General features: G+C 37.6%; 2 protein-coding genes across 2 annotated transcripts; one reads left to right on the forward strand and one right to left on the reverse strand.

Moving 5' to 3' along the window:
- Nucleotides 1–884, forward strand: LOC111499542 (cysteine-rich and transmembrane domain-containing protein WIH1-like). The gene is made up of 3 exons (XM_023151115.1): nt 1–162; nt 271–436; nt 664–884. The coding sequence occupies exons 1-3, from the start codon at nt 111–113 to the stop codon at nt 707–709; spliced, it is 264 nt and encodes an 87-aa protein (XP_023006883.1). The 5' UTR covers nt 1–110; the 3' UTR covers nt 710–884.
- Nucleotides 885–5,482: 4,598 nt separating this feature from the next.
- On the reverse strand, nt 5,483–8,801 carry LOC111499497 (soyasapogenol B glucuronide galactosyltransferase-like). The gene is given in 5 exon segments (XM_023151059.1): nt 5,483–6,289; nt 7,156–7,378; nt 7,380–7,621; nt 8,445–8,466; nt 8,608–8,801. Coding segments are annotated over 5 exon segments (1,488 nt in total).
- Nucleotides 8,802–11,284: the final 2,483 nt, after the last annotated feature.

Raw genomic sequence — 11,284 nt, forward strand, 5'->3', positions numbered from 1 at the left:
CATTCACTTTATTCTATTCCCACTATTTCCCCCCAACAATTTAACCTTTCTTCTCAATTTCTCCCCTTCAAATTGAATCAAATTCCTCGCCGGAATCCTCCCCCATTATCATGAGCTACTACGACCACCAACAGCCGCCGGTTGGGGCTCCGCCGCCACAAGGTTAGCCTGACACACCGCCGTTTGTTCAATTATTAATGGGTCCTCTGTTTCAGAGGGTTTTGATTTGGTTGTTCTTCTTGTTGTTGATTGATTGATTAATTCTTGTAGGGTTGCCTCCCAAGGACGCTTACCCTCCGCCTGGGTACCCGGTTCAGGGCTACCCTACAGCTCAAGCGTACCCCCCTCCTCCGCCGCCGCCGGTGTATGCCCCACAGTACGCTCCGACTACTCAGCAGCCTACTCCCAAGGACAAAACTGGTTGCCTTGAAGGATGGTCAGTCACTTCCTCTGTTGTAGTCTGATGGAATTTCGTTAATTAACTACTAATGCTCTGTCTTTACATACTTAACTTCAGAGATTAATTACTACAAAATTAATAATTTAAAATGTGATTAGTATAATTTATTCAATGATTAAAAATAAAGCCTCGACAGAAGAATTATCCAAAATGATGTATTAAAATATATAATAAAATAAAAGTATTATATGATTGTTTTGCAGTTTAGCAGCACTTTGCTGTTGCTGTCTCTTGGATGCTTGCTTCTGATAAAGATGGATGGATGATCTTTAGCACTCAACTTATTATTCTAATTTCATTGCATTGTAGTATCACCATCATCTAATCTTCCTATACTACTAATCCTATGTTTTTTTTTTACCGAAAAATGTTTTTATCATATCGATATTCCGAGAAATGAATACAAAATAGTATTTGTACGGAATTCAAAATACGGATTAATAAGTCACGATGATAAATAAAGAAATAATGAATACATAATAATATTTGGTCTCAAACTCCCACTCCACAATGAATAGTTAAACTATATAGAATTGTAAAAAAATTCCGGCGTCTCTAGACACACAGAGATGGTATGAGAATGTTCGGGAGTTATTCATCTTGATCGAGTTGGGTCGGGTCGGGTCAGCTCAAAAGCTATAACCCCAAAACCCAAAAACCATAACCGATAAGCACCCACAACCTAAGCCCAAGCCCAGAAACCAACCCAACCCAGTCCAGTAACCACCACCCCAAGCAATATAGCTCACCAACCCAGTTCAGCGTGCAGCTTACAACTCGGCTTAGTGCGCGACTTGTATCGAAGCGTGTAGCTCAACTCTGGCTGGCTTGGTCAATGGTTAACTTCCCACTCAATCGGAAGCTTCACGGTCAACGAACAACAGTTTTAAGTCAAATAGGACCGTTTGACTCAAATTTTCATCATTTAAATATGCTAATTTATAGTATTTTGCTCACCCGAAGAATGAGAGTTATTTGAAATTGACTTTTATGAAACTTTTTAAAACATTTTGTATACATTTAATTTTGTGACGATGGTTTATCTGTATGCCTGAGAATCGTGGTAAATATCTGTCTACGTGAATGAGAATTACATAGGACGTGAGACAACTACCCATCTGTGTGCATGAAAATTATTTTAGATATTATGTTAGGGCCTTTGAGTAAATTGCCGACCAGTGTACATAGGAATGATACTACTTCTTCGTAATATGATTTTGTAGTAATCACTAATTTGACTGCATGGAAATTGAACTTGTTTTACCATTTTACTTGTGACAATGGTTTATCTGTGTGCATGAAACTTTATACAATTCACTACCCACTTGATTCAGTGTTGTTTGGTATAATTGTATGCATATCTAATTCGGAGGATTATTTATATTTGAGTTATGAGGCGGTATTCTCTATATATATTTGAGTTCCTAATTATGAAAATCAAGCCAATGGATTAATATGAAGATGATTTCGAGCATAATTTAACTTATTTAGATATAATTTTTTCAATCAATCCCATTTTAAATGTTGAATCTATAAAAGAGTTAAATAAATACGAAAACGAAAAGCTATTTGTAATTTTTAAGAATCTTAAGTATATATGTTATTTGTTAAGATAGAATTGTAATATTGTTGGCGAATATTGTCGTATTTGATGATAAGTATGAAATGTGTTACTCGTTGAATCGATTGAACTATTGAAGTTTTGAAAGGCATCTAATTGTTGAAACAAAAAAGAAAATAAGAGATTGAAAGGAATAACAAAAAATCATTTCTTTTTCAATTAAAGGCAAACCCACATGCTCAATGTATCTGCTACACATACATTTAACTTCTCTAATACGCAATCTTCATTATGAAAATAATAATAATAATAAAAAATAAAATATTAACATATTTTACGCATGCAAATTATTCTAAAAAACTCAAGTCATATATTATATTTCACATTAACATAATTTAACGTGAATTTAGTAGATACCACAAAATATAACAAATTATGAACAAATGACTTGAGAATTTGACAAACTCGAATAATTTTTTTTAAGTTGGGTTGAATTTTTTAAAAATAGAAAATTGGTTTTAGTTTGTACGTTAGTTGAATTTTTTAAAAAATAGAAAATTGGTTTTGGTTGGTATGAAATTGAAAGTTGGTGTTGATTTGTATGTTGACATTTTTAATTGGGGTTGGTTTGTACGTTGACATTCTTTAGTCAAATCAACTAAGATTACTGTGAATATTAAAAATATTTAACGTTTGTAATTGACTTTAGAAATGCGTTTGACTACTAAAAAAAATAGAGAATTGAGATGGGTTGAATTATAAAGTCCGTTCTAACCCACCTGGTTGAAAAGATTTTTCTAAACAATTTTTAGTTCATAGAATTTTTTTTTTTAATATAATGTTCAAACTTCAAAATTATATTTTAAATGCATTTTATTTAATAGTATTTAAAATAAAATCGAAACAAATTGATTTATATTAAAAAAAAATTATAATTATTCGAAAAAGAGGATAGATATAGGTGCAGTCATACATTACGTAAACACGCATCTGGCCATGGATAAAAAGGAATAAAGTTTTGACTTTTGGTCAAACGAAAGCACGTGCAATGCATGATTTAATCTCTTTTTGGGGAGTGGACGGTTGGTCAAACTCGTGCCACAGACAAAACACACCGCCGACGGCTATTGTTTTTTCAAATAAATAGCCTTCTAAGCAACACCAAACGAGCTTCTTACAAAATTCTTTATATATATATATATATATATCTAAATACAACACATGCACCAAACACGCAATTCCCAATTTTAAAACAGGCTTTCAGATCAACTTATCCATGGAACCTCACTCTTACTCTTCTTCTTCTTCTTCCTTTTCCTTTTACTACTCCGAGCCGGACGGAGTTCACAAGGCGTCGTCGAGATCGCCGAAGAAGGCGGTTGCTCCTCCACCTCCGACGCCTCCGAGGGTTTACAAGGTGGAGCCCATCGAGTTTCGGGATGTCGTTCAGAAACTAACTTCACCTCCTGAGTATCTAGATCCTCGTCTTAAAGCCATGCCGGCTCCACACCCAAATCTCTCCCATCCACCGCGCCGCTGAAAGATATTAACACAGCTATTGTTGTTAGTATATTTGTATCATTCGTACGTTTCATATTTTTTTTGATTTCTTTTTTAATTTTAAGGTATAATAAGAAATTTAGTGTTTTTATATATTTATATGTTTGAAAAGGGAGAGGAGATTCAAATGAGATAAATATATTATATAATAATACTGAATTGTGCTTATGTTTTGTTTGTGACTGCTCATGTTTGTGAAGTATTTGAATGGAATAATTAATGTTCTTATTGATTATAGTTAGTTCAACTACTTAGATATATGTATTTTTGGATTAAGTATGTGAGAGAGATATAAATGTAGGGTCCCAAGAAGATAAATATATTTATAAAAAAAAAAAACGACGTTGTCGATCGATTGTGATTTACATTTATTTGATATGATTATGTACTAATGTGAGCACGGTTAGGGATTTGTTAGTTTATTCTACCCTTGACCCATGACTCACTTGGTTGGTATTTTAATAATTATGATATAAAATGATATGATTTTGGTAGCTTATCATTAATAGTAAGATATCGAGATGGAGCCCACATAGTGCTTTTGGTGAATTGTGATATGATATGATGTGATTATGCGGGTAGTTAGAGATTTACTAGCATATCCTCAATCGTGAGCTGTCAAGACGAGCTCACAGAGTAATTTGATTTGAGCTATGAGGTGATATAATTATGCAATCATATGGGGACGGTTAGGGATTTGCTAGCTTATTCTTAACAATGAACTATCAAAATGGCGTCCACATACCATCTAATGATAAAGATGATTGAAAAGAGAAATAATACCCTAGATGTCAAGCATACAAATGATTTGTATGGATAGTAAAGAGCTAACTAAGTTATCCTATATCTGTGAGAAACCTTAATAAGATAGATGAACTTCAGAGAGGTCGACAGTTAGGACCCATGAATGGAATGAACTTCAATGACCCATGTGAGCTCCAATGAGTTTGATGATGAGGAATTATTCCAATCAATTAGATTATGAGAGAAGATGAGCCACTATGATCTAGAGTATGAAAATGATAATCTTCGAAGAGCTAGACTATGAGTAAGGAGGAGCTTAGAGGAGATAAAGTCACTGAAATGAGCTTGGGTAAGTCGATATGACCTAGATACTATAGGAGTCGAGAGCATGTACGAATTGTGAAGCTATAGGAGTCGAGATAGATCTTATGCTATCTTTTATATAAATCTTTGTCGAATTACATCAAAGTTCATTAGACGAAAAATGGATTAGATTGAGATTATAAAAAAATGGGTGATTATAATAAACATTCTTGATAAATGGGGGATTTGACAAACATAGGGATGCTTGATTCCATTGGATGTGAATACAGATAAATTGTATGTAATTAAAGATGTACAACTGGGACATTAAGCTCTTGTGGGCACAGATCAGGCAAGCAGAAGGTGTCCACGTTACTGGGAGGCAACCAAATGGATATACTAAGGTATCTCAACACATCAACACTTGAGGAATATTCCTCTTTGGATACGTTGACTCAGACTATGCAAGGGATTTAGACAAGAAGAGATCTTTTTCAGGTTAACGTTGTATATAATTCCTCTGTCCCTCTTTGCACGTTGGACGTAGGCTATGTTTTAACTACTTAATTTCGATTTTGAGATGTCCCTTTAACCTATGGGCCAACTAGAACTCCTTCAATAATATCCTCTAATGTATCATGTGTCCAAAACAGGTGACGTTGAATTCCTATATCCTAAGTAGACCTCTACTCGTTGAAGCGAATTAATGATTAAAATTTATGTCATAATCGTTCCTACATATGAGACATCATACATCATGTCCAAATTGATGGGTTAATTTCTTTCATTTACATATAATAAAAACTCGTTCAATGCAACTTTATTGATCCAAAGATTCACATCACACCCCACAATTACAAAACCATATGGCTATTGCTCTCGCGGTTAAGCTTCATTGTTTGAAGCTCATTAACCAAAGAGACCAAGTTCATATGAGACGAACCACCACAACTCACAGCTCTCTTTGCTGCCTCTCCCATGTCTCTAGCCCTCCTCCTCATCTCCTCTGCCTCACCGCTCGTACCCATCAATAAAGACACAGCCTTTCCAATATCTTCCCTCGTAACCATCTCTTGTGATCTGTGTTCTCCCAAATTCCACCACTTTCTGAATCCAACTCCGACCCCAATCTTCAGCACATCAATCAGCAACTTCTCGTTGTAAAATTGCTCGGCAGACATTGGCCATGTGATCATTGGCAAGCCTGAGCTTACACCTTCTAGAATTGAGTTCCAACCACAATGAGTCACAAATCCTCCCACACCTTCATGCTCCAAAATCATCAACAGTGGAGCCCAGCCCCTTATTATTAAACCCCTCTTGGTTTTAATCATATTTTCCTCAAACCCTTTTGGTAAACCTGAATTAGTTGCTGCTTCTTTGTTGTTGTCGTCGTCGTCATCGTTTTTTTTCATGACCCAGATGAAATTGTGAGCAGATTCTTCAATGGCGTGTGCGATCTCTGCAATCTGCTGGGGTTTCACACGGATTAAGCTTCCAAACCTAATGTACAAAACTGAATTGGGTTGTTTGGTGTTTAGCCATTGGAGTAAGTTGGTGGTTTCAATGTTGGGGTTTCCTCCCCTAGATTCTTTATCTTCAGCTTCCTTGTTTGCCAACAATGAAACTGGCCCTATGCTCCATGTTTTGAGCCCTATTACCTATAAAAAAGATAACCTTTTTATTGAGGCAGATCTTGAAACCGAGTGCTACGTGAGATTCCACAACGGTCGAAGAGGAGAACGAAATATTCTTTATAAAGGTGTGAAAACCTCTTCTTAGCCGTGCGTTTTAAAAACCTTGAAGGGAAGCTCGAAATGGGAGAGCTCAAAAAGATAATATCGGTTAGTGGTGGGCTTGAGCTGTTATAAATGGCTGGGGCCCTTACGAATGATATCAGAGTCAGACACCAAGCGACGTGCCAATGAGAAGGTTGAGCCCCGAAAGGGGTGGACAAGAGGCAATGTGCCAGCCAAGACACTAAGCCCAGAAAGGGGGTGGACAGGAGGCGGTGTGCCAATAAGGACACTAGGTCCCGAAGGGGGATGGACAAGAGGTGGTTTGCTATGAAGGGGGTGGACAAGAGATGGTGTGCCAGCAAGGACGCTGGCCCTAAAGGAGGGTGGACAAGAGGTGATGTATTAGCAAGGACGCTGGGCCCTGAACGGGGTGGATTGGGGGTCCCACATTGATTAAAGAAGGGAACGAGTGCGAAAGAAGTTTAGCCCCAAAGAGGGTGGACAAGAGGCAGTGTCCGAGTAGTATACTAGGCCTCAAAGGAGGTGAATTAGGGGGTCTCACATCAATGGTAGAAGGAAAAGAATTCCAGCTAGAACACTAAGGTCAAAAAGGGGTAAATTGTGAGATCTCATATTCGTTTGAGAGAAAACTAAAGCATTCTTTATAGAAGTGCGAGAATCTCTTCCTAGTACGTTTTTAAAACTTTGAAGGGAAACTCAAAAGAAAAAGTTTAAAAGGACAATATCAATTAGTGGTGGACGGGAAGAATTACATGTAAGGAGATTACGTTATTGAAGTGTTGTTCATACGGATTTTCCAATGAGCTGTTCATCAACATTCCATAACATCGTGTCTCTGATTCCTTACAGCCACCAAGAAACAGTGAGAATGCATCGGGGTTGGTGATCCAACTTGGCAACTGGGACCTCCTCATCTCTACAAAATCTGGCAACCCCGGAAGTTGGAACTTATCATTGTCGGATTGCACTTCAAGATGAGGCTTCTATTCTAACACATTGCTCACCACAGTAAGCAAACAAACCGGAGCCGTTGAAAGCAAGCCGTGGGATTCCAAGCTCCGCGGCAACCTCTGTCGTCCAAGGGTAAAAGGTGTCGGCAATGATGCAGTCCGGCCGCATGTCGCGGACAAGGCCTTCGATTTGGGGTTGGAGCATGAGAAAGGCCTTCATAACCTTCCAGAATACTGAGGATCTGGCGGTACTCAGATTTTGGATGGCCGGAGACAGACCAACCTGTTAAAAAGAATATAAATAAAATATAAAACCTACTCTTACCTTTACCGTGTTAAGCTTTAGATGACAACGTTAATGCTCAGTTTCTAAACTTAGTTTAGCTAATATTATTGTAACGGCTCGTGCCCAAGGCAAGTTTTTTAGTTTTCTCGCTGGCACTCATTCCTTTCTCTAATCGATGTGGGACCCACTAAATCCACTTCCCTTTGGGGCCAACGTCCTTACTAGCACACTGTCTCGTGCCTACCCTTTCGGGGAACAACTTTCTTACTGGCAAATCACCCGATGTTTGGCTCTAATACCATTTGTAACCGCTCACGTCCACCGCTAGTAGATATTGTTTTCTTTGGACTTTCTCTTTCGGGGTTCCCCTCAAGGTTCTTAAAACACGTCTTATAGGGAAAGGTTTCCACACCCTTGTAAAGGGTATTTCGTTCTCCTCTCCAACCAATGTGAGATATCACAGTTCACCCCCTTCACGACTCAGCGTCCTCGCTGACACTTGTTCCTTTCTCCAATCGATGTAGGAAAACCAAATCCACCCCCTTCGGGGCTCAACGTCTTTACTAACACACCGCCTTGTGTCTACCATTTCGGGGAACAACCTTCTCGCTGGCACATCACCCGGTGTCTGGCTCTGATATCATTTGTAATAACCCAAGCCCACCACTAGTAGATATTGTCCTCTTCGGACTTTCTCTTTCGGGCTTCCCCTCAAGGTTTTTAAAAAGCAGTCTTCTATGAAAAGGTTTTCACACCCTTACAAATGATATTTTGTTCTCCTTCCCAACCAACATAGATATCACTGGACAAATAGTACAACCTCTAGGGCAGGGCATGGAATTGTGTGGATGCGGATATGGCAGCGCATGGAATTGTGTGGATGCGGATATGGCAGCCCGACATGGAGTGGCGGTGGATTTTGCTGTGGAAGAGGGTGGCGTTGGTGACGGTGGTGACAGCAATGTCGAGCTTGGCAAAGAGATGTGTGGATGCGGATATGGCAGCCCGACATGGAGTGGCGGTGGATTTTGCTGTGGAAGAGGGTGGCGTTGGTGACGGTGGTGACAGCAATGTCGAGCTTGGCAAAGAGATGGGCGACCTCGACCATGGGGATCAGATGGTCATGGTTGACAAATGGAAGGAAAATAACGTTGAGTTGATGATTTTCAGGGAGCATGATGATGAGGAGGAAGAGATGGTTAATGAAGTGATTGAAGAACTTAGTCGTTGTTCATTGCAGACTTACATAAATAAAACTAGGATTTTAGGGATTAAAATATGAACAAAATGTTTTGTCGGAGCCCAGTGTCACGTTAATGCTCGTCTAGGGCGTGTTGCCTATGGTTGCATGCCCATGACAAGCCAAATCCTTGTCATGTCTTCTCATTCTAGTGTTTTTACTTTTGTAGTTCTAGGGCGTATGACGCCTCAAAAATATCATGTCTAGGTCTGCCAGACATAAAATGTCTCATAATGTATAATGTACTATAGGGGATATGACTAGTTGTCAACTTCTCCCTACTCAAGATTATATACTGTAAGCCGTTGTTATCTTTTTTTTGCTTGCTTATATAACGTCTCTTTCTAAAATCTCTCTCAGCCCTCGTGTTCTAAAACATTCTTTTAAAATCGAGGCTAGAGGCTCGATCATACGTTGCTTGGCCGTAGGCGACACAAGAACAAATTGGCTTAGCTCACTTGTCGTTGGAAAGTGAGTGCCGCACAATCGCTAGTCCGCTGCCTTCAAAAGTGAGATTGTGTCACCCAGTAGGCGTTGGTCGGACATAACTATATATATATATATATAAATAAATAAACTCTTATCCTTTCGATTTTTTCTCCAGATTCTTATTTACTCAAACTTGTAAATCTACTCTTTAAGAAAATTGTATCGGCTATTCACAACTATTATGAACAAAATGATTTTATGAGAGTTTATGTTTGCATACTATCGAGTGTAATATGTGATGAAAAAATAAGGGTTGTCTTGCATGAGTTATTGCCCTCATACATAATTGTATGTTCACATGCATCAAAATACTTTCCATTTATGAGTATGGATGCATATACTATGAGAGAGAAATGACCATCATGTTTACCATGATGCTATGACGGGTTTTTTAAGGAGTAATTAATAGTTGTTGTTGTTGAATCGTTGTTCCCTCAGGGTGTCCGACAACAGCCCAAAGAGTGCTAGTCCGACCAGCAAGTCCAGGGAGTGTTCGAACCCGCCTGGTGAACTCACTCTCACACGTGTGGGTCGTGTGTAGAGAAGTATTACACATCCAATTTGCCTAGACTGAAAAACCATATGAGAAGACAGTTTTAATGATAGGTCCCATCATTTTGTATATGTTTGCTTTCCCCAATCCCAATAGAGGAGTCACTTGCGAGTATTTTTTATAATACTCAAGCATTGTGCTATTTTTATATTTTAAATAAAGGCAAGACACTTGGTGACATCACATTGAAGACCATGGTGCTTTTGATGCAAACGTTTAAGTTCATGACATCGTTTTATGAATTATTTTAAATGAATGTATCTGCATAAAAAGGTCATGTCGTGTATATGGTAGTAGCTCTATTTTAATAGGAACATAGAGCCATTACACTATTCCATAGCTCTATTTTAGTAGAAAAATAGAGCCATTACACTATTCTTTCCCTCGAGTATATTGTGTTAAACATAGGTACCTATGGTAAAAAGTTTGGTAATTTTTACTACCTATACTTCAATTTTTTTTTTAAAATCTCTATTATTGTATTAAATATCAATTTTAGCTATGGTAAAAGGTTAAGGTAACTTTTAGTATGTATACCTACTTTTTCATTAAAACCCTATTATTCTCCCGCTAGTGTATTAAATATCAATTTTAATTATTAATTTTAGCTATTCTCGTATACCTAATTATTATTATTATTTTTTTATTATTAAAATTCTATTATTCTTCCTTATTATACTTAATCAACCCCCTAAACTTACCGCTAGCATATATTGTTGTCTTTGAATTTTTATTTTAGACTAGATATTATTCTCTTTGAATTTTTTCTTTCAAACTTTCATCGAAGTTTTAAAATACGTTTGGAAACCTTGTAAATAATGTATTGTTCACTTTCCTAGCTGATGTAGGATCTTACAATTTACCCTCTTTAGAGTCCTGCGTCCACGCTAACACTCTCGTTTATCTCTCCAGTCGATGTGGGATCCTCATCAAAGTTGTAAAACGCAACTGTTAGGGAGAGGTTTTCACACTCTTATAAAGAATGTATCGTTCTCCTCCCTAACCGATGTAGGATCTCACAATTTACCCTTTTAGGGCTCCACATCCATGCTAGCACTTGTTATCTCTCTAGTCGATGTGGGATCTCACAATCTACCTCCTTTCGAGACTAACATTCTCGCTAGCACACCGCTCGGTGTCCACCCCACTTCGAAGCTCACATCAGTCATTACAATTAATTATTTTTAAAACCCTCTTTTTATTATCTAGTGTAGTGTGTTAAATATCAATTTTAGTTATTTATCAAAAGTTTGGTAATTTTTACTACGCATGTTTAATTTTTTTTTAAAACCCTATTCTTTTCCCTGCTATTGATGCATGCTTAATTTTTTTTTTTTTTTTTTTTTTTTTTTTTTTTTTTTTTTTTTTTTTTTTTAAA

Source organism: Cucurbita maxima, unplaced genomic scaffold (assembly GCF_002738345.1).
Source record: "Cucurbita maxima cultivar Rimu unplaced genomic scaffold, Cmax_1.0 Cma_Scf00027, whole genome shotgun sequence".
Classification (NCBI taxonomy): Eukaryota; Viridiplantae; Streptophyta; class Magnoliopsida; order Cucurbitales; family Cucurbitaceae; genus Cucurbita; species Cucurbita maxima.

What these genes read in the sequence shown, in the direction of transcription:
- LOC111499542 (XM_023151115.1), top strand. Translation starts at nt 111, where the DNA reads ATGAGCTACTACGACCACCAACAGCCGCCGGTTGGGGCTCCGCCGCCA. An exon ending in TGGGGCTCCGCCGCCACAAG is followed by an intron (nt 163 to 270) that starts GTTAGCCTGACA and finishes TAATTCTTGTAG; the next exon opens with GGTTGCCTCCCAAGGACGCT. An exon ending in ACTGGTTGCCTTGAAGGATG is followed by an intron (nt 437 to 663) that starts GTCAGTCACTTC and finishes ATTGTTTTGCAG; the next exon opens with TTTAGCAGCACTTTGCTGTT.